The 27,297-nt window shown below is 38.8% G+C and overlaps 1 protein-coding gene across 1 annotated transcript in view; it reads left to right on the top strand.

Annotated features, from left to right (window-relative positions):
• Positions 1-3,128: 3,128 nt before the first annotated feature.
• Positions 3,129-27,297, top strand: part of LOC142405036 (N-acetylated-alpha-linked acidic dipeptidase 2-like) — a 34,195-nt gene continuing 10,026 nt past the window's right edge. Inside the window, exons 1-14 of the mRNA XM_075492027.1 lie at positions 3,129-3,217; positions 4,759-4,870; positions 7,915-8,101; positions 9,526-9,627; positions 10,442-10,567; positions 11,223-11,409; positions 12,534-12,627; positions 12,909-13,007; positions 15,196-15,281; positions 15,870-15,989; positions 16,425-16,507; positions 19,307-19,370; positions 22,040-22,107; positions 26,784-26,875. Of these exons, the coding sequence (XP_075348142.1) occupies positions 3,136-3,217; positions 4,759-4,870; positions 7,915-8,101; positions 9,526-9,627; positions 10,442-10,567; positions 11,223-11,409; positions 12,534-12,627; positions 12,909-13,007; positions 15,196-15,281; positions 15,870-15,989; positions 16,425-16,507; positions 19,307-19,370; positions 22,040-22,107; positions 26,784-26,875 (1,502 nt within the window). The 5' untranslated portion in view covers positions 3,129-3,135. The remainder of the gene's footprint in view (positions 3,218-4,758; positions 4,871-7,914; positions 8,102-9,525; positions 9,628-10,441; positions 10,568-11,222; positions 11,410-12,533; positions 12,628-12,908; positions 13,008-15,195; positions 15,282-15,869; positions 15,990-16,424; positions 16,508-19,306; positions 19,371-22,039; positions 22,108-26,783; positions 26,876-27,297) is intronic.

The following is a 27,297-nucleotide window of genomic DNA, read 5'->3' as shown; positions in this document are numbered from 1 at the left end:
AGCCCTGCCTCCCTGCCCGGGGCCCAGCCGTCCCCTTCCCTGCCCTCTCCCCTGTCCTCTCACCTCAGCCTTTGCTCCTCCACCGGCTCGCCCCCGGCCCAGGCTGGCTCACCCCGCAGCCCTTTTTATACCCTCCCTGGGCCGGCCGTGTCACCGACCCCCCTGTGACACGGCCCCTGCCCACGTTCTGCCTGCTGTGACAGAGCCGCTGCAGGACCGGGGCAGGGGGGTGCCAGGGGCTGATGGAAGGCCCGGCCCTCGGCTGCCCAGGGAAAAAAGGCTGTTGCTCTTCAGATTTACTCCAGTGCAGAAGGACAGATGGTAAGTCCAGGCCCATGAGGAAAATGGCCGACACAGCCAGCCTGCTGTTGCTCCTGTCTGTGTGGGGACAGCCCCTCGCCTGGGGCTGCAGTCACATCACAGCCCCTCATCGCCCCCAGCCCACCCCACCTCCCCTTGGCCTCCTCCTTGCTGTCAGGGCTGGGGCAGGGGGAGGTGGAGCCCAGCATGAGGGTGCAGACAAATAAATGTGGTGTGTAAACACTGGGGAGCCATTCAGGTGTTTAACATACTGACCTAGTGCCACTTTGGCTGTCTGAAAGGCCAATATCCTATGAATCTACACGGAATCGGCAGAATACTGGACCTGGGAAAAATGCATACCCAGGTGGAATACACTAAGGCATCTGAAATTGCACTAAATATCTATTTTAATTCCAGTTGTAGTGCCTGGAACTCCACTGGCTCCATCTATGGACAGTTAGCTCCCACCTGGCTGCACAGAGCAGGATTCAGTTGTCTGAAAATAGGCTCTGCAGTGTCACTTTAGGTGTTGTGAGAAGTCACATCTGACCTGTAGCCGCTGCACCTGAACAGGGCAGGCCTGCTATAAATGCTGCCCTGCACTGGTCTGCTCTGTCTAGAGGTCTCAGACACTCTACAAGCTCCCAAATGGCACTGGGTATTTTTCTGTTAGGAACTGAACACTCCCTGTACAGAATAATTCAAGTTCTTGAAGTTAGGTGCCTAGCACACTTTAGCTATCCTAGGGTATCTGGCCTTGTCCCAGGAGGCCTCCCGTAGATCCTGTGTCATCTATGGCAGCTCTATGGCATAGAGGAGTCAGGAGTGGAGAAGTAAAGTTAAGCTGGAAAAACTGGGTGCGGTGTGGGAGAAGATGTTGTTTTAATTTTTGTCTTTGTTTCGCACTACCCAAGTGTATTTTAATTTGCAATAAATTAAATTATTTTTCCCCAAGTCGAGTCTTAAATTATTTTTCCCCAAGCCTGTGATGGTAACTGGCAAGTGATGTCCTTGTTTTTATCTCAACCCATGAGCTTTTTTATCTTATTTCCTGCCCCTGTCCTGTTGTGGAGGGCATGTGATTGAAGGCATAGATTTATACTGTATGTTAAACTTGAATTTAAATCGAAGATAATATATTCCACTGGTGGCCAATCCATGGAATGTAAGAACATGCCACAACTAATAACTAGTAGTATTAGGACTGTATTTTAAGTGGAAGAAGCCACTTGGTTGCTGCTGTTGTTCAACCTCAGCATTGCTGATGCCCTTATCACTTTAAAAAGATGTCGGATAGAAATAAATACATTTTTTACTTTCTCACTGTTGCTATTCTTACCTTCTTCCTCCACTGATGTTATCATTATGTGAGGTCTAATTTAGATAGTAATCTCCAAAAGCCCTTGTCACTTTACTGTCTATTATGTGCCAGTCCTACACCTGTGGTGCTGTATAAATGCTAATAATACATCAATATGCTCATTCTTTATAAGTTCCGTAGGTGGAATTCCATCTGTTTGTATATGTCAAGTGAGAAGTTGGTGTGAAAAGTCCTTGCTGTTCAGAATTTGTGATGGCTTATGAGCAGTTGGGAAATGACAGGAAAAAAGATCACAAAACTGGACGTGCTTATCGTTTGAACAAAGACATCCAGACGTATGCTGAAGACAGTGGCTGGGACTGGTGCAGAATACCCAGATGGTGTAATTCTTCTGTAATCTCTGAAAAGCCTTAGTGAAGTAATTAGGACATTAATCAGTCTTTTCGGCTGTTTCTGAATATTTTCAGCTCAACCTCGTCTATTTAAGAAAGTTTTGATACCTGGAGCACTGCCATTTCTTTCACAAGATGTATCTACTTCGGACTCTTTTGGGAGTGAGTGGTAAGAACTCAGAGCATGTCCAGGCTCCCAGAAAAGCTCTCCTCCCTTCAGCCAGATAACTGGTCTCAGATGGGCAGGTCCTCAGTTCCAGAATGATCAGTCTTGGCTTCCGCGTAGCCGTGCAGGAACTCACCAGCAGGGAGTGATGTGCAGGGTCAGGGTAAGTTTGTACAAAATATGTTGATTCTATGATTCTATGAAAGTATCTTAACTATTCCCTGGGCTGAAGTTGTGTCCTTTCCCATGAGATACTGATGGAGTTGGCTGAATTAGACTAGGAAAACTTGATCCTAAGAACCTTGTAATCCAAAATATAAAAAGCTGGAGAATATAGAAAATAATTTTGCAACTTTTCCCAATTGCAAATTGGATGACGCCTGGAAGCGTCCCCACTGGCTAATCTAAATTGTATTCTGAGCTGCTCTAAGCATTCATCACTTGCCAAGGATTAATGTAACCATGGATTACAAAGGGGAGCAATTCAGTGCTTCCTTGGTAAAGAGAAAACAAGTTTTCCCTTCCTCCACTTCATCTCTTGGCCACTTCCACTGGAACAAATACTGATTGTGATTAAGCCTAAAACAGGAACTTACAAAAACAGAAAGTCCTGATAATTTATAGAAATTAGCCTTTAAAATAGTACTTATGCATTGCTTTATGCACAGTCTAGATGCGTATTTGTTACAGAGATACGCATGCAGCTACACACAAGCTGTCTTGTGGGGTGAGACCAAGAAATGAAAGTCTTTTATTGCACTCGGAAAATCGTATCATCATCATCCAGGGATTAAGGCTGGTTAGGCAGGAGGAGAGCTGAGAATCACAGAAGCGGGGGCAGCCCTGAGGCTGAGGGCGGGAGGAGGAGGAGGAGAGAGAGGAGGAGGAGGAGGAAGGCAGCTGTTTGCCTGCCCTCTTGGCAGCCTGCAGAGCTGCCGGCCACCGATGCCCGTATGGCCGGGAGCAAGGCCACCCTCTGCACATGGCTAGGCTGCCCCGGGCTGCTGGGCTGTTTCTTGCTGGGCTTTCTTGCAGGTGAGTACAGAGCCACCGGGGCTCAGCCCGCAGCCTTTGCCCTCTGCAGATACTTATGTGCGACTCCTGCTGTGATTAACTCCCCATCAGGGAGCTTTTACTGCTTTTTAGGGACGTTATAAAATACTCATCCCACTGTTTTTCTAAGAGGTTGTTCTCTCTAGCAGTCTTGGTCTTTAGGGAGTGAGGAATGTAACAGCTGCATGCTTCAGCCCAAGATGAGCCCTGGTGAACTGACAGCTTCCCGTAATGGGCAGTCAGATGTTAAAAGAGGAGAGATTAATAGAAGAGTTTGAGACTTGTGATTGCAAAACATCCAGGATTTTTTTTAATTTGTATTTCCTGTTTTTTACTGAAGATCTATTTAAATGCTCCTATTCAGTTGCTATGTTAGAAATTAAGGGCAGAATGTAGGGGAGGAGGAGTTTTGACTGACAGCCAGGAGTGGAGTTGCTGAATTTTCTATCATGTACAATGAACTTCACTAGAACATTAGATTCTTTTCTGCAGTCACTTGCAGCATTTGATTTTAAGTCTAAAATTGCATGTCTGCAGCTGTCCCTTTTAAACTTGCATTGTAGCACACACCTAAGGCTAAAGCATGAAAGAAAAATCCATGAGGGCTATTAAATATGAAAAAAACATTAGTTTGATTTAGGAGATCCCTGACCTGCAAATTTCTGGTGCTTGTGCTATTCTTACACATTTCTCTGAACATCATCTTTTGGCCATGCTCCAAAACAGGATACTGGGAAAGATGGACCTTTGGTCTGATCCAGTATCGCTGTTATGTTCAGAGTGTTACTACAATAGCATTTAAGTCTAACAGGTCATATGTATTGTGCATGTGACAGCACATATACTTGGCTTTATTATTACAATTATCCCAGTCTGGGATTTTCTAGCTGTAATAGTAAAAGGATTTGTTTTTTTTAAAGACAAATTCATATAGTTGATATACTCTCTCCTTTCGGGTTTATGGCACCTGAAAAATCTTTAACTTTTTAAAATGACTAGGGTCACAGTTAACTTTATTCCTTTAATTATTAAATAGACTAAGCCCACCCTTCCCCAAATCTGTAACTACTATAATGCTGGCAGGGTGGCTGTTGGGTCCTAGACCTTCACTTTAAATATGCTTATGCATAATTTTTAAATATATGTATAAATTAAATAAGGGAAGTTCATCACGTGTATCAGGAGTTCACTCCTCCCACTGCAAACAGTTAATTGAGAATTTAAACTATAGTTTAAAATTAACAACAGATAAATCTGCCTTAAAAAGGGGACTGTATTTACCAGAGATTTAGGGTGTGCTTTTCTAATTATGTCATTTTTTTGGCAATTCAGTCAATGAAGTATGTTTTACTTTTCTGTTTCACTTCCATGTTTGAGCCAGCAAACACTGACAGAGGGTGCTCTAAGCCCTGTGCATCCTTGCGGTTTTCATGAGACTGTTCAGTACTTTAGGTTGCACATAGGCTCAAACATGTGAGGACTGGTGTTCTTGCTAAGTAGGAAGCTTTTCAAATGTGTTTCAGGATGGTTTACAAAACCGACCGAAAAAACCCCATACTCTTCAGATGTCTATCAAAATGTGAGACAGAAACTTGCGGCTGAAATGAAAGCAGAAAACATCAAGCAATTCCTTCGGTAAGCCCTGCACATCTTGGGTTTTGAATAATTTTATCAGTCACAAAAGCCAGAAAGTGATAACATCAGCTCCAAGGAACAGCTTCTGAAAGCAGAGCTGTTAAGATGCTTTCGAAGTATTTGGTTTGTACAGAATGTCTGGGGGAAGGAGACAGGAGAGACTCACAACCCTTCTGTTCCCCCCCTCCCCATTTTTGAAGTTACTTTTTGGGGTGGTTGTCCTGTTAAGTGTACTTCCCTCAAGCTGCATTACTGCCAGTGCTTATCATGCTTTTTTATTATGGTTTTCCATAGTCTTGATTTAATGCAGTGTAAGTGTCTGGTTTTTCCTCACAAGTGTCTGAAGCTCTAACATCGAATAACTTTTCTTTGTTTCAGACTGAGATGATTTTACTGTATTTGGGATACACTGCTATTAATTACATTTGACTGATAATCTCTCTAGTGTCTCCTTAAACTTTCAGTTTGAGCAGCTAGTCTAAGTAGAAAATGAATATATTAAAAATGTAGCATTAAAAATGATACAAAGTTTGCATGGCACTGAGTTGCATATATAGTTATAACCGATAATTCCTTTAGTGTGGCCATATTGGATACTGTGCTGTTAAATTGGGTGCTTGGGATCCCATTATACCCTGTCTTCTGTTTCAGAAGGTAAAGGGCCCTGTCCAAGCACAGTGTGTGTGTATGGTTGGTTAAGTCTTGCATGGTGTAATTGTTATTAAACTGCATCCATGCGGTTCTTTCAAAACATCTAAAATGCTAGGGATATAGAAGTACCCTCTTGTTTTGCTGTGTCTTTCACTGGAAATGAAAAAAAATCATTCTTGTGCATATTTATATCTTCTACAGAGGAACAAATATATTCACACAAAAAGTAAACAAATATAACCTCTGGCTAGTAACATGTTGGTGTTCAGCATGTAAGTCAGCAGCTTCATCATAAACATTCAAGGATTGCTGACAAATTTGATTTCTGTTCATTTATTCTAAGCCCAAAAGGTTTCATTTCTAACATCAATTAGCTTTTTAAGTCGATAGGCCTTTTCTTATTTTGTATTTGTTGCTTTCAGTAGATTGGAGAGTTCCTGAAGATTATGTTTGAGTGAGAGTCTGGGCAACATTGAGATTGATGACAGCATGAAATAGCTCTGCAATTATGCTAAAGTTTCTTGGCCATAGGGTATTCATGGTGTCTGGTTTGTCTGCTTGCTTTGATAATTGGCCAAATGCTTCATACTGGTTTTTTTCCTAAATTCAAATAAAAAGCAGGAACTGCAGAAAAATTATATTAATACACTATGCAAAAGTTTGTTAAAAGCATAAAAAAATGTGAACTTGAGAATTTTGATCCATATTCTTAGTTTTTTAAACTACTAAATCTGCTTTTATGAAGTGGGGAAAAACAAACTATGAGTCTTAGAAAATGCAGACACCTTGACCTTAGCATTGAATCGTAGCTCTGGAAAGGATGAAACTGTTTGGAAGTGTAAAACTGAAAAAAGGCATCATGTGTTTTTCAGTATATTTTTCCTGATGGCATATGCAGTATTTAAACTAGAGTACTTAAGGAATCAAAAGGTACTTAAAATACTTAGAGAATTAAAGTGCAAGAAGAAAACAGGCAACAAGCTTTGGCAAAGGTTGCTTCCGGATCTCGGTGCATACCCGCATGGTTTAAAGAGAGGAAAAGACAACAGCAGAGAGCAGAAGGTTGTGGTCTACATGAGAATGTAGATGCATTCAAATCCAGGGGGCCAGGTGGGTTTCACATGAAAGACCTGGATGTTATGATTGCAAGGCTGCTGTCTATGAGAAGTTCTGGTGATTGAAGGAGGTCCCTGGTGGCTGAAAAAGGCTGATGTTGTGCCCATCTTTCAGTAAGGCAAGAAGGACAGCCTGGGGGGACTGTGGGCTGGTCAGCTTCACTTCAGTCCCTGGAAGGGTGACCAAACATCCTTCTGGAATCTGTTTCCAAGCACATGAAGGACACGAAGATAGTTAGGAACAGGCAGCATTTTTTTACTATTTGTAAATAAATAAGACAAAATCACTACTGATCAGGGTGATTGTCTTCTCTACAGAAATGACTGGCTATGTGTATCAGTGGAGATGTTACAGTGGCTGTAACAGCCTTGACCTTAACAAGGCTTTGGACATCATCTCCTGCAGCATTCTCATTTGGAAGCTGAGGAAGTACATACTGAAGAACAAGCTCTTACATGGGTTGAAAATAGGCTGAACTAACAGGTTGAAGTGGTACTAATCATGGTATTTGGTACCACTAATTAATGGTAATTAATGGTATCTGACATCCGTGGGGCAGCCATTAACAAGGAGCCTGTTGGGGATCCAAAGCTGGTGCTTATACCCGGCTGACTCATCAGCGTTCACCATAACTCATTTTTTCAGTGGGCCAAATAAATTCTAGACAGATTTGTGTAGGGTAGCCCAGAGGGGCTGGATATTGTTTCTGACTATTTATCACCATAATGTGTTATATCTGATCTGCATGTAAATGTTGTTAAGAAGGCTTTTATTATTCAGGCTGTTGATTAAGAAAAAAAGAACAAATCTGTGCAGATAATTTGACATAATGATTTTCAAGTTAAACTTATTAGTACATGTTATGCCAACAATGTACAAACCCATCATCAGATACCAGAATTATTTGGAGAGCTCCTTTCTGAATGTGTAGCTTTTCTGGATCTATTTCTGCTCCTTGCATACTGTTCATATTCTTTTGCTGAATGTCTTTGACACTGATTTTCATTGCTTGTGTGTAGATGTGGTTATTTCTGTTACGCAAAGAGAAAGGTTCAGCTGACTTATCTTAAGGCCTCAGGAAAGATCCTCTGCTCTGACTACATTTTGTGCTTATGCTGCTGCAGACTGATAATCATGTTATACAGCTCAGACTTTAACTGTAAGACCTTACTTTCCACACATGTGGCTTGAAGATAAGCTTTATACACACTGATGTGAGTTCACTATTGTGCTTCTCTGTATTTGCTGCTTATTAGCTATGTTCTGTTTTACTCTAGCTCGTTTACCAAGTTGCCTCACCTCGCAGGAACTGAACAGAATCTTCTTCTTGCCAAACAAATTCAAGGCCAGTGGAAGGAATTTGGACTGGATTCAGTAGAACTCGTTCATTATGATGTGCTTCTTTCGTACCCAAATGAAAAGCAGCCAAACTACATCTCAATAATTGATGATCAAGGGAATGAGGTGATCTTTTTAATGATTAAACTATATTGATGTAAGACTCCTTTAAAGAAATAGTGGCTTCCTCTGTTTTCCCACCCACTCATCCCAGCATGTGCTTGATATGATAAAAAATCCACTGGAAAGGGAACTCATATTTAGAAATGCTTTTCCAGACTGTGCAGCAGAAAAGAGCAGAGTGGCTGAAATCTCAGTGCCTCATACAGTAGAGAGAGGATGTGCGGAGAGGCTGTGATTAACACCAATAGATCATAAAGTATAAGAATGGCCATACTGGTTCAGATTAAGGATACATCTAGGCCAATATCCTGTTTCCATGAACAGCCTGAAGTGGATGCACAGGGATGTGTAAGAACAAAGAAATGTATTTAAGGCATGCAATTCTTCCAGTGTCTGGCTGTTTTCCGCTCAGGGGTTCTCTGAGCGTGATGCGATTAGTCTCTTTAAGAATCCTCATTACACCTCTTTTCCAAGTATTTATCCAGTTAGTAACCATTGTTGGATCTCTCTTCCAAGTACCTATCCAAACTCTGCTTTAACATCTGTACAATTTTTGCTTCCACAACATGCTGAGGTAAGGAATCCCACATAGATACTATGCATTGTATGAAGTACTGCCTTGTTTCATTTGCTCTGACCCTGATCCTACTGGCTTCCTATGGTGTCTCCTAAGTTAGTGTTGGAAGTAGTAATGAACTGTCAGTCTGTAGTCACCTTCTCCATTTTGTACACCCAGGGGAATTAATGAAGTAGATATAAAATCTGACACGGAGCCTGAGCGAGGAGAGGAGATGGGACTGCTGGAGAAGCATCATAGCACATAGGTAGGGATGAAGAGTCCTGGTAGAAATCGAGGAATATGTGCTTAGGGATGACATGAGCTTAGAGGTGAAAGAATGGAGAAATTCTTCCAGAAACTCCCTAACACAGTCTCCCAGCTATAATCTCACAAGGTGACAGAGTGGACGTGAACCTTGAGGCAACATGAGTGTTACAATAGACAGTGATGAAAGGCAGCATGTTTAACTGGAGGGTAACTAGCGAAAAGGTGAAGAGAGGAGTAATAATAAAAGTGGAAGTAATCACAAAAAATAACTGTGATGGCATGGACGAACTAGGTGTCTTTTTATTGTCACCACCTCTTGGCAATTTTCAGCTACTTCTTTGCTTAGGTTCAGGCAGTGACTGATGAGCATCTTCTGACAAGTAATCTATCTCTCTGTATTCATATCTGTATTCTGTTATAAAAATTCAGCTATGTATCCCTAGCTGTTTTTTTGTTTGAACTTATACTTGGTAGTTAGAATTGTATTTTTTGCTAACGATTTATGGAAACTAGCATATCATGTGCAATAACAAAGCTTAGTGTACAAACTTGTGCCTGGAGGTAGAGTGTTTGACCAAAGACTTCTGTTATTTATTGATAGATTTTCAATACGTCATTGTTTGAACCACGTCCACAGGGGTATGAAAATATTACTGATATACTACCACCATATAATGCTTTTTCAGCACAAGGAGTGCCAGAGGTAAGAAAAAAAAGAGTAAGAGTATTATTAGCTGAAGTCATATTTTGCAAAACACTTGATAGGATAGATTACTCCAACTTCTCAAAATATGTCTTGTAGGAGTTTTAATTAACCATTAGTATAAGAGAACATGTAAGGACAGCTAAGCCACATATTGTGTGAAGGTTAGAAGTCTCCTGTTAGAAAAAAAACTTTCTCAAATTGGTAGAAATCTGAATCACGTAATAAGTGAAAAGCTTTTATCTTTATGGGAAATGTTGGATATGTCTCAGATTACTCCACATTACTCAATCACATGGAGAGGACTTGCTTAAGTCTTAAGTAGAAATAGCAATATATAAATCAATTTGGAAGACATTTTGGATTAAATGAATGTCTTCAAAGGCTACAAAAGTCCCTCACTTAATCTGATAATTCATCATGGAGGAACAAGTCAGGGACAATATTGCATTGCATAGATGAATTAAGTTATATAATAGTGAGTGTTTGTGTATGCAAGGAATGCCACTATTTTTTCATGGCCACAGAAGTTTGTCAGTTTAGCAAAGTACATTGGTTTAGTTTCCAACCTCAGTTTATAGGGCTGCTGTTAAGTGCAGGGTAATATAGAAAGGTCAGCAGTTTGAGCCAAGGCTTCCTATAGAATATTATGGAAATCTTTTGCTATTATTTTTATGGGCATTGGATCTCATTTGTAGAAATGCCAAAAAATAGCTATGTCATACATAGTGAATAAAACTGTGTATTTCTGAAAACAGATATTTTGTTTGTTGAATGACCAGTTGCCATGAAACTGCTCTTCTTTTCTGTGCAGGCAGATCTTGTATATGTGAATTATGGCCGCACGGAAGATTATTTTAAGCTGGAGCGTGAAATGGGAATTAACTGTACGGGAAAGATTGTCATTGCCAGATATGGGAAGATCTTCAGAGGAAACAAAGTAAGGGTTGTGTTTTATTTTTTCCTGTGTGGGTCAGACACTGCTCGTGGTAGAGCTGGCAGGAGTTAATGAGGGCTCTAAGTTGGAACATATGAGCAGAAGGAAGCCTGCAATGTATCCGTTGTGACTGCACTCTAAGAATAACTTGAAAACAATAAAAACAGACGAATGTATTAATCTCCTGAGACTGAGATGACTGCAAACTCCTTAGACAGCTCCTGCGAGAGATTAGTTTAGGTAACTAAGTAGTCTGAAGAGCCAAGGCTTTTAATACTTTTCATCCATAGAATTGCAGTATTTTAAAGAAGTAAGTATTTGACAAGGAGTCCGATGCATAGAGATTGAATAACTAACTCTTCTGACTTTAGACAACAACTCTGACAAAATTGGTGATAGTGGGACAGTGGGGATAGTAGTCAGTTTTTATGCCTCAATTTTATGTCCTGTGCTTTATTTCATAGCCTTGAGCTATGACTAAAGGTGTGACACAAATAACAAAGATACTGTGTTTCACTGTGGTTTGTTCTTCTGCCGAGTCTGTGGTCATTTTCACTCTTCTACATATACAACTTCTAATGGAAGTAAATTGCAACATTCAGATTTATTACTTCATTAAAAAAAAAAAGGCATTTCTTAAAAGCATATCATTTCACAGGTTAAAAATGCCATATTAGCAGGAGCCCAAGGGATCATACTTTATTCAGACCCTGCTGACTACTGTGCCCCAGGAGTAGATGCTTATCCAGATGGCTGGAACCTTCCAGGTGGAGGAGCCCAGCGTGGGAATGTGTTAAACCTGAATGGAGCTGGGGACCCTCTAACACCAGGTTATCCTGCAAAAGGTGAGTGAAATGTCTGTACCCTGAGCCACCAAATACTTTATAAACTGGTGCTGAAAGTTATTGTGGCACTAGAAATTCATCTGTTTTCAGTACAGATGCAAAGAAAAAAGCTGCTTAAAATTGTTTTTAACAGTAGTTAATTTTCCTATTGTAGACTAAGTTCTACCTCTATGTCATTTCAACTGGTTGCTTTTGAGTTAGGCAGGGAAAGTAAGTTTTTAGGAAAATCTCTTTGTGTGATCCCAGCTTCATAGCTCTTAGAAAAGCAGGACGTGTATGTTTACAGACTGTGAAGCAGTAGAAAATGGCTGAGAATTTATAGCCATTTTTAAATATCTGTGTTTCTCAAGAGGACCAGTCTAAACTAGATTATAGTCTACCATCAAAGAGGAGTAATTGCTTTGCTTGGAGGTATGTTTTCTTGCTGATCCTAAATTCCAAGCAGAAGAACAGTTTAAAATCCTCTTTACAGGGAGTAAATTTTCTGTATTAAAAATAAGAGTAGCTTGGAGTCTCTAGAAACTTGGCACCATGTGCTTGTCTTGTCCTTGTAGGCGTCCTGAACTCAGTTTGAACTAAGGTGCCTACCAGTCCTGTCTGCAGATGGGATGGGAACACAGGGATGCTTCTGGAAAGCTCACTGGCTTTTGTGACCATTGTTGGGGGCATAAGACAACACCATACTGAAAAAACAGGATAGATCGTGTGTGCCTGGCCCACCAGATTCAGAGAGATATTGACTGTCTTCAACATAGGTAAATGCATCTGTGGATGTCTTCTGCAGCTTGTCAACAGGCTGCACAGGGGCTGTCTTCACCTCGCACACCAGTTTGGTTATCCCACAGTCAGCTTTGAGGAGATGCAATAATGTGGATGGACAGCAAAACTAACCTTGCATCAAATCTGGGGACTCCTCTTACACAGTTGTGCAGATGCACTATTGGGTTTGTGGTTCTGCCATTAGATTTTGGTATCCTAGAAGCAATATCTAAGAAATGATGTGAGAATTAAAAAGTTGATGCATGCTTGTGGCTACTCTGTGGCTGCACTGTTCAAAAGTATTTCCAGTTTGGTGAAAGTTGCTAAGAACACTATAAACTTGACATTTTGTTCTGGTTTCTCAGAGTACACTTTCAGGTATAAAGTTAATGAAGGTGTAGGGATTCCCAAAATCCCAGTTCATCCCATTGGATATCACGATGCAGAAGTATTATTACGGTGAGTACACATCCGTCCTCCTCACCAGAAGTCAATATTCACAAACGTGCAGCAAAATTTTTTATACTAAGATGGTAAAATCTATGCTGTTACTTGTCTTTAATGCTCTTTTGTAGTAGAGTGTGCTTCAGAAAATGTGGGAAATTCAAAGCAATCTGCTTCTGGCATAATGTTTTTAAGAATTTTGTAAACCGACCTTGTTTTAGGTGCAGTAATCATTAAGGGAATTTAAGGTTTTAGCCTACTGGTCAACTACATTGGTCTTGGTTTTCACTTAACAGTGCAATGGGAGGACCCGCAGCTCCAGACAGCAGCTGGAAGGGAAGTCTCAATGTGTCTTATAACATAGGGCCAGGATTTGCAGGCAGCTCTTCTACAAGGTTTGTTTTAACCCTTGCCTATTTATAAAATATTGCAAAAAAAATCTCAACAAGAAAAGGACTGTGAAACAATACATCTAGAGACATTCTGGAGAAATTTACTTCCTTCTGAGTGGCCAACACTTGGTGATAATTACTAGAATTTGAAAATTAATTATGAAAGCGATCGTTTTGCTCAGTGTCCCCAGTGCTAATGGATAGACAGATTCAGAGGGTATAGGTCCAGCTCTGTCATTCCAACTTTAATCCTTACTTTAAGGTTCAGACATTGTTTCACTGGTCCTTTTAAAAATGGCTTTATAGGAGTAAGCAGACTTTTTAAAATACTGTTGAATTAACCCTAAACTTCCTCCTTACTTCAAGTTTGGTCTTTCTTCTCTGTTTCTGATGACCGAGGGGACAATAGGACAGCCAGCTTGTCCCAGTCCAACGGGGAAGGACTGACAATTCAGTAGTTCTCTTCTACGTATGTTTCCTTTGTCCACTGGAAGCCTCCCAGTGTTTCTGTGAACTTAGAGCTGTGAAGTGCGGCAATGATTTGGGAGTCCATCAACTGTTCCCCAAAGCTGGTAGGCCCTATGGTTGAAAGCCCTGAATAATAACAGGACGGAAGAGCTCAAAGCACATGTATCTTACTAATTTGTTTGTGAGGAACTGGCCTTTGACCAGTTGGATTAGTGATACTATGTTTGCGGTTTACATTTTTTCAGCTCTAACAGAGAAATACAACTGTCCGGGTCTCCAGCACTAAGAGTTGCTCTCTAGCAGACCAAGCCATGTAACAATTACATTTGGCGATCAGGGATTTGACTGGCTGTCAGGGACTGTCATAGCATTCTTCATTGTTTATAACTGATAAGCTGCAATAGATAAAGCTAAAGATCACTTTTTCACATAAAAGTACTTTCACTTTACGTGAGGTATTATTCTACGAGGATTGGTGGTGGACCACAATGAACAGTGTGTAAAAATGGTGTATCACTATCACTGCTCCACCTCCTGCAAAACAAGAGTAAGGCTGAATATATAATTTTATAAAGACTTCATTGATCATTATTTTTTCTGCTCTGCTTTAACTCTAGCTGAAGATGAATAAAGTAGGAATAAATAAATAAGAAAGCATATTTGACATAATTAAGGTGCTGTTTGAAATGTCTTGAAGAGCAACAGTAAGAAAAGAAACAACATGATTCATCCACAAAATATATACATGGGAGATATTTTTGAATGCACTTTTTAACATCTTCCTAGTTGGTAGGGTAACAGTTTTTGTAAATATGGGTGAATCCTACATAGACTTCTTTCTCAGAGTAGCTCCATATCAAAATGAACCTTTTGAGTCTAGGCAGAAAGTCACTTACACATGGAAAGTGTGCAAGTATATGCATGCTGAAGGCACTGGTGTCAGTTATTTTCTGGGCAAAGATCCAGTAGCTGTCCTGAAGTAGGTTTTGATTTTGACAGCTGTGCAGATTTGCTGCTGAAAAGATAACTTCAAATGTGAAACTCATGGGGTTTTGCCAGACACAAAAAAAGCATTGTTTGGTGCTTTGTTTCTTCTACAGGTTAAGAGGGGCTGAATGCTACATTATTTTTAGCTCTCCTAATACCTGAATTTCCTTCCTTTTTATAAAATTTCACAAGCAGATTTTACTGGGGGAGAGGGATGGAGGATTGACAAATCTTGATCACTTAGATCTGTTGTCCTAAACAGAGATTTCAGTTTATTCCTGGATGAACATTTCTAATGACCTTCTCTCCATGTTCTATCTTATTACATGGAATTGTGCTACAAAACCAAAGTGTATTCTTTATAAAAATATGTATATCCACAATTATCATTTCGGTGAAAATGTAAATGTATTTTTAGTTACTGTATATGCTTTTCAGTTTACTCCTCTAATACACAATTATCTGATTGACTCCCATAAATAACAATTCAATAAATGCTGCAAATGTTTGAAAGTTATAGATTGGCCCACTTCATAGGGTTGTTTCTAAGGTATCTTTCTGTCAGCAGGTTAACCTGAAATAAAAAATGGGACACTGATACGGCATGACAGGTTAGATCAGTGCTGAACACACAAAGCAGAACAGAAGCACAAACTTTCTGGCTTACAAGCTATTACATTGCTTTTTATTTCCTTCTCAGTCAGAAATGGTTACTCCATACTGCTTTTCATTTCAGAAAAGTCAGAATGCATGTTTATACGAACAATGAAATAACACGAATTTACAATGTCATTGGCATCCTCAGAGGAGCTGTGGAACCAGGTGAGCATCGGGTGCTTGAGGATTTTAATTCCTTCTTTATTTCGTGTTTGGTGAAATTGTTCTCATATTGCAAGAAACATCAAGTTTTTTAGATAGCCAGATAATATGGAATCTGAGAAACCCTTGATAGTTGTCCTATCCCTCCCATCACACTGTTTTTCATTGGCATTCCCAAGAATATATTTGAATGGGAATGCTAGGATGATAGATGTCAGAGAATTTTTTTATAACGCCTGTCATTTTACAGTAGGTTTCCCCTTACATCATTCATACATTTTGCCTTTGCAAAAATTAACACAATGCAAAGTACAAAAAACTAGTGATGATCTGGGACCTCAACATACTATTGTTGATACTTAGTAGCAGGCCATATACATGAAAGACTTTTAAGTGGTAAAACATGTATAAAATATTTCTCGTCTTCATTTATATACTTCAGTAGAGTAAGTGAATGATTGCAGATTACCTTAAAAAATAAATTTGTGGCACTGGTATTTCACTTGACACAAGTAGGGATGCAATCAAAGGAAATACAGGTAACCTAAATGCATTTTTAATTAAGGATTGATATTGTGTGTTTGTTTCCAGACAGATATATTATTTTAGGAGGTCATAGAGACTCTTGGGTATTTGGTGGTATTGATCCAACTACGGGTGCAGCTGTTCTGCAAGAGGTTGTACGGATTTTTGGTAAAATGAAGATGGAAGGTAACTTACTTATTACAAACATAAAATGATGGATATGGAAAACAGCAGCTTTAAGGAACTGTGTTGAATGTTCCCATAAGCAGTTGTGTTGATTTAACTTTTCACCTCTACAGAAAGTTGTATTTCTCATTATGAAAGATGCAAATTCATTGAAGAGATGCATATGTAGCATTGCATCTTAGTGGGCTGAATTTACTCCCTCACGCCTCTCATCAGTTTAATATTAGCCTCTTAGTTGTGTGGAATGAAAATACCGCATTAAGAAGAAATGCCTCTGCAATAATGTGTTCCTCTAAGGAGTTTAGAGAGGATTTTTTTTTACTGCTATATCAATTAAGTGCTATTTTTTTAAAGTGATTTCAATTAACTGTGGTGATCTTTTACTAGACTTTCTAACTTTAAGTTGCATTTTCAAGCTTAACTATGTGATTGCAGGTTGGAGACCTAAGAGAACTATTATTTTTGCTAGCTGGGATGCAGAAGAATTTGGATTGTTGGGTTCCACAGAATGGGCTGAGGTAAATAAAAAATAGTGTAAAGAAAGCAAAACTTGAAAGTCTGTTGCAGGCAGCTGCAATACCCAGTGGTATGTATTCCTAGGCAGCAATCAATAGCTTCAAGGTAAAATTGGAGCACAACAGACTCCTTCAGGTGCTGTGAGGGCCTCATGTATTTAAACAAATTACCTACCTAGCTTCTTACAACATAAGTGTACTAACTCTTCTAAGATTTAAAAATCTACTTTGATTCAAAGCTAATGTCCCTCAGTGGTCTCTATGTGGAAATCTATCCCTTCATTTAACAAAATGATAGCATTTTGTATAACCTAAATTGGTTTATTTTCTAACTTTCTATTTGAGAAATTCCTTAGTTTCTATAAACTAAAGTCCAGATCATGTACCTGTGATCTGTAAGCACACCAAGCCCTTTGTGTGGAAATTAATCCTCCTGGGCAAATGAAAGGGTAGGTAATCTATGAGTTAATAGTTCTAAATTCATGTGAAACTTCCAGTATTGTAGAGTCTCAGGGACAGGACAATCGATTAATTCTGTAGTGGGATCCCTGACTATATTCCTGCCTGAGAGAAGGATGTTGGGAAATTCAGAAGTGACGTTCTGAATGTTTTTCTCTTCCTTTCCCTGTTGGGCATGTTCAGTTCTTAACCCTGTAAGTGGATTTGTTCAGCCCTGGTAAGAAATATAGGTCTTATGAGAGTTTTCATTGCTTTGTCCATAAAATCCAAATTAGAAATAGAGCAGGCAGAAAATCGTCTGATGAAACACACTTCTGCTGAACTATGTCAATTTATTAGTACTGAATGGTTTAACGGAAATGTGTTGTCTTGTTCTTCTGTTAGAATTTTATTTACAAGGTTATATTTAGATATGTGGGTAGAGCTTTCAAAATCTATAAAATAAAATATTTTAATCATTTTGTTTTAGTTCATTGGCATGTATTTCAGTAAACCACAAAATTACATAGCAAAATGACACGTCAGAGGAGGGAACAAGGCCAGAAATATGCTCCCAAACACCAAAGGGATTCCATCATTCTTCTGTTAACAAAGCTGAGACTTCTGTTCCTTTGGATTTGCACTAATCCTTTCTCCCATAAACCATTTGGCTTCCAGCTGCAATAGACTCTCTGCGTCTTACTGTAGGTTTATGGGACATTAGATGAAGAAAGAATAATTTAAATTATCTTTAAAATAATTTACTGTGAGATTTTAAAGAGTTGTCATTAAAGTTTCATCCTACCCAAACTCCACTGGTAACAAAAGTATACTGTATATAAAACTTTATTGGTGATTTCTTTGTCTATGTATCTGTGCACATATTTAGATGCTGTCAAGAAAAAACACACAATTGTTTTAACAATAAGCAATATGGTGCAATGATACTTAAAAGATCAATTTATCTTGAGGAAGTCATAAATAAATTAGGAGTTCTTTTTACATATGCTTTGTTCACATATTGCTACTGCTGTTTTGTAATGTTTTTTGTTTAATAATTTAATATCTAGTAATCTATCATCCATTATTTCATGAAATGGCAGCTGTACTAGATTAGAAAGCCATAAGCACAATTCATATTTGAACTTCAATGTTTTTATATTATTGTTTTCTTGCTTTATCTTGGTGGTATGCATTCCTCCTCTTTGACACCTAAATTACATTCAGTTTCTCCAGAGACATTCCTCACAGCTTACATTCATGTTTTCTGCAGCTGCCAGATCTGTCATCTACTAAATCTTGAGGAAAATTAACCCATGATATTCACCATCTTCTGTGTAACAAAAAGACTCTGCAACTGTGGCAACATCCTTTTGTTACACAATCTCCATTGCTCATAAATGAAGGAATTTCTTTATGTTGCAAATATGCTTTTGCATATATGCAAGACCTCATGTATGCATATACAGGCTTGCTCCCTCCCTTCATATTCTTTTGTGGAATCTTCTCTACTGTTTGTTTTAAAGATATTAATTTCATTATGAAGTTATCAATTACCAATTTGATTTTTAGTTCACATGACTTACAAATGATTAGTTGGGTTATAAATTGAATGAATCAAGTAACAATTACTAACCTAATTAGAATATCTATCACAAAGCCGAGACTTAGTAAAATACCACTTACTGATTAGAATATCAGTTTCAATCATAATTACCAGTTTGCAAAAAATTAAACAAGTGTGTGTATATATTTAGCACGAAAGCAATGCTTGGTTGACTCAAAACAGTCAGTCACATTCATTTGAATAGGAAAAGTCAGTGCTTTGACTCATCCCTTTTTGAAATGGAAGAGTGTAGAAATGACAACAATACTTTTAACGTTGATAAACCCAATAAATGATAAACCCGATTATCAGCGTTAAAATTGAGTTCAGTGCTGGGAGCTCACATGAATAACTAGGGATTAAAAGCATGGAGGAATTCTGGCTGACCTCACAGTTACATGTTGCATGTTCAAAAAGCACTGCAAGTGCAGAGTTAAAACACATGTATAACCTTAATTTACCTTGTTACAACGCTGTTCAATAATTTTCCTTTTCCATCTTGCTCCTGTGTGATGCAGCAGGCAGCACCTACATTTTGTGGATGTTTTCCACAACAAATTAAGTCCCAGAAAGCAGGAGTGATTTTCATATGCCCAGATCATTGACCCATCCTCAAACATTAATATAATTAGTAAGGTACATAGTGCTACTTATCTGACTGGGTTCTTAAAGGTAATGCTGTAAAATACGGTGCACTTAACATGCTCTTGACTAAATGTCACTAACTGAAAGTAATAATTACACTTTTGCAACCCCAGGAAAATGCCAGAGTCCTCCAGGAACGGGCAGTTGCTTATATCAACACAGATTCTTCTATAGAAGGTGTGTCTTTTATTTTTAAACTCACTTTACTTCACAGATGTCAATTTTAATAGTTCACTGTGTATTATTTATTGCATCCAGAGCTGGCAAACATAAGCTAGATAATGTGATGTTCAGAATAAGTGTAGTAAATACAGACTTATATGGAGAGAGAGAGCAATTTAAATTCTCATGGTGCTTTCCTGTTGCAAATAGTGCCATCCATGAGCTGCAGCCCACCTGTCTGGAGTCCAGAATATCTCCTCTGGAGGAGTTTAGTATTCTCTGCTAATGAACTGAGTGGTCTGAATGTTAATCTCTCTCTTAACTGCATTAGTTTTAATTTACAGTTACAGTTTTAATATATGACAGACTGCTCCTTGTTCTGCTTGAAGCTCCAGCTCCTTTCCCTGTAGAATTATAATATTTTGGGACACTAATTTATTATGATCTTAAGACAATTTGTGTTGAGACCTTAGGCTTACATTTCGTGGGGGTGGGACCCATTTTGGTGCTTTGGGCCAGTGTGGTCACCTTTGTTCATTGCTATGAGCAGGGAGAATGTGCAGGGAGTTACGTGTGTATTATGGCAGGGCTCTTCTAGAAAAATAGGCGCTGAAGAGTGGTTCAAAAAAAAACCTGATCCACCATTATCCAATTTACTATGCCCTTCAGATTATGAGAAGAATCTGTCATACAGGAATGCTGCTTAGAAACTGGACTTTGAATTTTGGGCCCAACACTATGACCTAAATCACAAAATCCTTCTTAAATTATACTGAGCTTTATTACAGAAGGACATTTACTGTTGTCTGTGCTGAAATAATAGTCAGTAGAGTCCTGTGAAGTTGTCCTGCATCATAACCTCAGTTATTTAGGGCATTGCTCTTCCCATGTTAAACTCAACTTATTTGGACTTACTGTGTGTGACTAAAATGGATATCAACAGGCATATTTAAGAACTCTTTTTATTCCTGTCAGCTGAAAATTTTGTCTGTCACAAAAGGATTGGAAAGAAAGAAAAGCCAAACCCAGTTTCTAAATGCTCAGTTGGAGCTGGGGTGTAGGGAGGGTTAGAGCTGTTCCTTCAATTATGCAGCCTACATGCTGTGTAAAAAGTAGAGCAGAATTTCACGCCTAGAAGATCTCACGAATGAAATAATAGCTTTACAACTGCTTCATATTCTCAGCATGGATGGTAACACATATTTTTTAGTTGGTTTGCAGCCAACATGCTGCTGCCTTAACAATTTTCTTCTAAATCTTGATTATTCAAACATGTCTCTTGCTTTATGCATTAAAGAAAATGTGAAAGTAAAACCACTGGAAAAGAAATATGTAATAAGGAAAAGAACACCATATTCAGTGTACTGTTTTAAGTATCTTGGACATCTTTCACCTGACTGAGCATTAAAATCCCCTGGAGAGCCATAGCATCCATGTACTCTGCCAATTATTTTGTTCATCATCATACATTCTCCACAGCACTTCTTATGCCACGTTTTGGACAGCAAATTATTTCTATTCATTGTCCTTTAGCAATGAAAAGAAGAATAGTGGGTCATCCTTTTGAGCATTTTTGTGACTTTAATTTCCAGTTCTCAAATATAGACTCTCCTTGGAAACATTATTAACATTATCTAGTATTTTTTCCATCATCATGGGATTTTTCTGTAATTGTCAGTCTAGTCCTCTTGTGAGTACACACTGTGCAAAGGATGACCCAAAGGTCTAAAGCCATATCAAAACCTAATAACTGTGTTATCTGAGAGCTTATGTTTTATATCAAAGCCTTCTCACTCCTCTTCCCCTCTTTGTTGTTGTCCGTATTTGAGGGCAGAGGTGTTTGCCCAGCTGCTGTCCCGTGGCTGTAATCTATAGAGAAGATTGCTTTACACTCTTGCCTGCCTCAAAAGTGGTGATAGTTTCTTTTCAATGGGGTCTTGCTGCTGTAACTGACAACTTCAGTATGAGATACTTACCTAGCTCAACATAGCCCGCAGGCAGTGTGGAAAACTCATGGGTGTAAAGTGTAGAAGCCACAGCGTGGTAGTAAAAGGGGAGCTTTAGGAGACAGTAGATGAAAACATTACTCTGCATCTTTGTTGACTCCTATTTGGGTGAGACTTAGTCCTGAAATACAAAATGCCAAATGTCTTGCAAGTCTCTTACTCAGAAGATGACCTGTCTTTCAGATACAGTCTGGAAAAACATTGAAAAAGTCCTCTTTATGATAAAAGAAGCAGCTGCATTGAAAGACTTCTTAGAATGTCTTGCAGGGAATATGTCTTTCCTCCTGCACTGCTCCTGAATGCGCCAACTTTATTTTTAACATCCTACAAAAAGTAGGATGTTACCATTGCCTTCTGTTTAACACAAGCTTCGGGGGGAGTATGAGTGACAAGGGCTTGTAGCTAATGAGGGATAGTTGGGCATATTTTACAGCCATGAGAAGGCTTAATTACATTACTGTGTATGTAGTATAACCAATGCATCATTGTTGTGTAGTAGCAGTAGCTTTTACAAAGTTACCAAGTAGTCTATCTCTGTATATATTCTGAGGCAAGATCTAAATTCTTGCCTTGAAGTCAAGAAGTTTGTCTAAGAAAGGACTGCAGGGTTTAATCCATTAAAAAGATAATGCCACTGGTACGTGAAGGGAGAATTTCCATGTCTTTGTTCATTTTCAGGCAACTACACATTAAGAGTTGACTGCACCCCTCTTCTCTACAAACTGGTGTATAATCTGACAAAAGAGGTACAGAATCAGAGTGTCTATTATTTGTGACTTTCTAATAATGTAAAACTGAGAGTTTGTTGGATAAAATTGGATTATTGACTAATACTGGATTTATCTTATTGCTGTGCTGGAAGAATTTTGATCCCACCAAAATCAATAGCAAAACATCCTGTCAGTGGTACACAGTCCAGGCTCATGGTTCCTCAGTATTCTTAGAAAGGTTGTGATGTGTCACTGACATAAGTGGAATATTATTTGTAATATATAGTAAAAATAATAATAATAAAAACAAGATAATGCAACACTTGAGCAAGATCAATTCTCTAAAGTGATAAGCATTCAAGGAAATAAATTGCATTTTAAATTTCCATTTCAGGTGCAAAAGCAAATCTATTCATTTTCACATTGGCTAGCTACTATTTTCCCTCTGTCTGTTCCCCCTGAATCTCCTTCATATCTCACTGAACCCCTGAAATACTGTGATAAATATTGAAGGATTGGGGAGGTTTTGTAGCAGGCCAGATGTATGGATTTGCATGAATACAAGTGGTCTAATCATGTCTCCTTTGCTTTCACCTCTCAGGATAAATTATCATAATGCTGAAAGATTGTGGTCCACTAAAGCATGAAACTTCACTGGCCATATGAGGACTTAACCAGATTAGGCACCTAGCATGAGCCATTGTCACTATCCTCAGATCTGGATTCATCTCAATTAACAGAAGACATCTCTGTCTGACTTAAGCAACGTAGCCTCCCTTTAAAGGCAATGGGTAGAAGTACGTACCTTTAGGATGAGATTCATTTGACCAAATGTGGTTGTCAAACATTGTCTGTCCATACAGAACTCTCAAACTATTTTTTTCCCCTGATGTTAAGGGAGCACAACTGACTTGGTCCAGTGTAAAAATCTGCACTGTAACTGCACTTGGTAGGATGATTCGAGCTATTAGTCTCCCATCCTATTAGATGCATTCATCCTGAGTTATTTTCAAATGCAGTACACTTTCTTTTAACACTGGAAATGCCATGGTTGGAATCTGGTGTGGTTTATCTACGCTATTCCCATGTTTTTCTTTTCTTTTCTAAATTTTATTTTCTTATCAACTCTTTCTATCTTACTCTTTCTTCCTTGCGAGGGAAGAAGCTATGCTTGTTCAAACATTAGCTGTGACACTTCGCACGCTGAAGGGCATTCTGTTTTGCCTATAAAAATTTCTATGTCCCGTGTGCTGCAGGGCCCTGGATAAAATACTTTACTTTCTGTCTGCGTCAAGCCACTTACCCAGGGATATGTTTTTCTGCAAAAGATAAACAAAGTAAAAAAATGCTCTGGGCTAAAAATAGTACCTCACTCTTGATCTTAAGTCAACTTTTCAACTATTGCTGGATTTGAGTAGAAAACTTCCATTAAACTACCATGTGAAGTACTAGAGACTGGCTTTTTTGAACATTTTCCTACTCAGTGTTATTTAATCTTTTAACAGTAGAAGCATGATATAAACAACAGAAAGCATGACAACTATTCCATAATTCTATGCTGTTTCCTTGCATATAAAAAGCTCCTAGACGTACAATATATTCATCCATATTCTTCATAGCTTCATTTGTAAAGGGGATTATTTTATGGTAGAGAGTTGTCAGCGAAAAGTCTGACTATTCCCTGAGCTCCTTAAAGCTACTGTTGGTACAACTTAGATTTTTTTTTTCTTGTTAGCTTGTTATAGACAAAATCCACAACTACTTTTTCTTTTCTGTTGTTCCACAGAGCAGGATTCTGCAGCAACATTCTGATTCTCTGCTGTTCTCTGCTTTCTGTACACAGTCAGGGAGCACTTTCCCCAGTTTTCTTGTATCATATTGTCTCTGTTCAAAGAATCTCATCTGCAATTCTTTTTATCTTTTTACTCATTCTTTTTCGCTATCTTGCTAAATAAATTTGAGACACTCCTTGCCACATTTCTCTAGAGGAGTGTTTTCCTCTTTTCTTACTACTAAACCTGGGACTGCCTCTCATCTTTTTGAAAAACAAAATCATGGTTCAATTTTTACAGTGATTCAACATTGTTAGTTTTCATTTCCCAACCATCTTTAATTTACCAGTGTTGATGTGCCACCAGTGAGCTTCAGTAATCCATAAATCGCAGGCTGTGAAACCTTTCTTTAGAATACTTACACTCTTTTGAACTTTTCTGTAAGATCATTCATAGAGATTGTTGGACTTTTCCCAAGGAAAAAGATGTTTTGATGGACCCTTGGAGAGAAGTCAGGGATACCAAAGTGCATCTGCTGAAGGACCACTTCTAACTAGGACACCATTTTTGTTGGCATAGAAACATGTATACAGATGACTGATAGACCCTGTAGAAATGTGGCACATCTTTCACTTGACTCATTGCTTCTAGCATCACAGAATAAAATTCATTTAAGGGTTCAAACATCTTTATTCTCCAGGTCTCTAAAAATACCAGTGAATTGGATTGGCAAAAGAAGGAGAGAAACTAAAGCAACAGCTAGAACAGGATAGCTCTGTTTTGCAGAGGGATCTGCTTAATTTTCTTTATTCTTTTTTTCTTCACTTGCATTTAGGTAGCCTCTTATAAAGATAACCAAAGACTACCGTCTGTGCCTTTGCTAATCAGTTGTGTCTTTTTCACTAATTTAAAAACCCCCTAATTTCTGTAAGGGCTAGAAGGGCTAAGGCAGAGTGATTATATTTGTAGTTTTGCTATTTCAACTGCAATGCATTTCATTTTGGATGACATTGGGAAGCTAGATGTACACATCAAAGCCTCAACCCATTAAGTCTTTGCATATCCTGGTTGTTAGTTTCTTGAATAGGACTAAGTGAGAAGTCCTGTGCACCTCAGGAGGCCTAGTTAATTCTTGGAAACAGCATAAATGGGACTGAAATATTCCCTATGCTTTGCATTAGGCTTTTGCATGGGATTGAATTTCATTCAGGAAGCCCAGTATGTGAAAGAACATTAGTGCAGATGTGGGTGATTATGCATGTCCAAAATAAAGTTATTTCTGTTCATATTAAAGAGTCCAACATCCAACTATCCAACATCCCAAGACCTCTTTGCTCTTCTTGTTTTTTAGTGAGCCGCTTCTCACAAAAAAAATGTAGTGTACACATGAAGTATCATCTTTCAAGGAGTTCTGCATTTAAGTGTGGTCCTCAGCATACAGATGGGACATTTAGCTGTTGAAAGTCTTTTTTGGCGCTGCTCTACTGCTAGGCTTTAGACAATTGGTCACCACCAGCCAGCGTCTGCAATAGTTCAACTCCAATTCCCCTGTTCTGATCATCACTTCTTACTTTGTATTTATACTTAAAGAACTCTGCATCTTCCCTTGAGGTAGCAGTAAGCTTATGCTGATTCTAGATTTGGATCTAAGTCAGGGCAAACAGTATGTTTTACTAGGCTCTCAGTGTTATACGAAAAAGCTGGCCAATGGGTTTTACATGACCAGAGCTGTCAGAATAACATCTCTGCCAGAGCATGGAGTACTTTTACTCCCATATGTCAGAGTTCAGCTTGCTCTTATTAATGTGCCATTTTCAATTTAGCCCTAGAACTTGAACAAAGTGCCCTGAAAATGACAGGAGCAAAGCAGTTACTTCACAAAGTTGTTATTTATCTGCTAGCAGCTGACATAATCTCAGAGGTCAGAACTCCTTGGATTTTCAATTTGGAGTCTGTATGTTTTTCGATGCAGGATTTAAGTCTTGACAATACTGTGGGACCATGTATCTAGCCATGAGCATTTATGCTTTGTATTTTGGGGAAAAAAAAAAATCCCAATCCTCTGCGCATCATAAACAATCTTGTATTTAAAGGACCATGTCTATTAAAGATTGTTTAAGTGTAGATGGAGACCAGGACCAGAGTCTTGATTTATTTTTACCTCTGCCACTGATTTTCTAAGAGCTTTGGTCAACTAATTTTAGACTCTTTCCTAGTTTTCCTGGCTGTAAGATAGCTTTACTAATACTAAAACATTTTCCATCCTGGTTAGATAGCTTTTCAATTTTTTTAAGGTAAGGGTGGGACCTACATTTGTACGTACAGTGTCTTGCACAGTGGTGCTCCAGTCTTGGTTGAGTCCCCTTGCCACTGCTGTAATATAGTTAATGGCTGGTTTTGACTCTTCCTTCTAGCACAATTCTTTTGTACCCTTTCCATAGCAAAAAGCAGTCAAATTTCAGACTCAGCCTGTTGAGAGAATATTGCTGCTGTGCAGGGGAAACCTTCACAGGGTTAGGGCTCTCATCTCCCCTTGCCTGCTGAAAGGAAAGCAGCGGGGGCATCCTGGCTGCTGGAGGAGCTCCACAGTGCTACATATGCTGGTGTGTGTGTACATACACAGTGCAATAATAAGGTGGTAAGAAGTCCTAGAAATCTGCAGGATCCACTTCCCACAGAAGTGGATGAGCTCCAGCTAGTGTCCTTGAGCTTTTCACCTGCTCTTCCCCACTGTCTGTGGTTGGTTCCAAGTGCCTGTGAGAAGCTTGTCATGGTTGGGAATCCATAAACGTATGTGAGAAATGTAAATAGTGTATGTGTACTTCCCTGCATGCAGCAATGCTGTTAATTAACGATGACGCAGGTAGCTGTAAAGGTCTCATTTGATACTGAATTAAGCTAGTGGTACTTCCCATGAGATTATAATCTTTTCCTCTCCAGATTTTAAGCCCTGATGAGGGTTATGAAAGTAAGTCTCTTTATGAGAGTTGGCTTGAGAAAGATCCTGCAACTGAAAATAATAGCTATCCCAGGTAAGTTAATCTGTTTTTTTTCTTTCCTGATATTTTAATCATATCGTAGCATGGCTACTCTCCAGAATTTCTCAAGATGTGCTATTGATGACAGCAATACAAAACCTTTTAGTATAAGGTGACTCTCTAGCAGTATCTTTTAAAGTAAAATAAAATAAAATTTTACGACTTCTTATTTTAATGATGTGACATCTATGCCTGCTGTAAAGTGAAACCTGACACTTTTTAAAGGCCTTTTATTAGTAGAAAAGCAATTTGGAAAGCAATCAAAAAAAGACCAGGGTGGGGAAAGAGTTCAAAGTATAGTTTAGTCACCCTACTAGATGAGATAATATCAAAATTGTTAGGATAAGCAAATGCTCATTTGAAAGAAACTGCCTAGAGCGGTAATTAAAAAGCTCTCATGATACTTATTCTTTGTT

This window comes from Mycteria americana, chromosome 1 (assembly GCF_035582795.1).
Source record: "Mycteria americana isolate JAX WOST 10 ecotype Jacksonville Zoo and Gardens chromosome 1, USCA_MyAme_1.0, whole genome shotgun sequence".
NCBI classification, from domain to species: domain Eukaryota; kingdom Metazoa; phylum Chordata; class Aves; order Ciconiiformes; family Ciconiidae; genus Mycteria; species Mycteria americana.
Note: the sequence above shows the minus strand (reverse complement) of the source record. Positions and strands in the feature narration are given on the sequence as shown.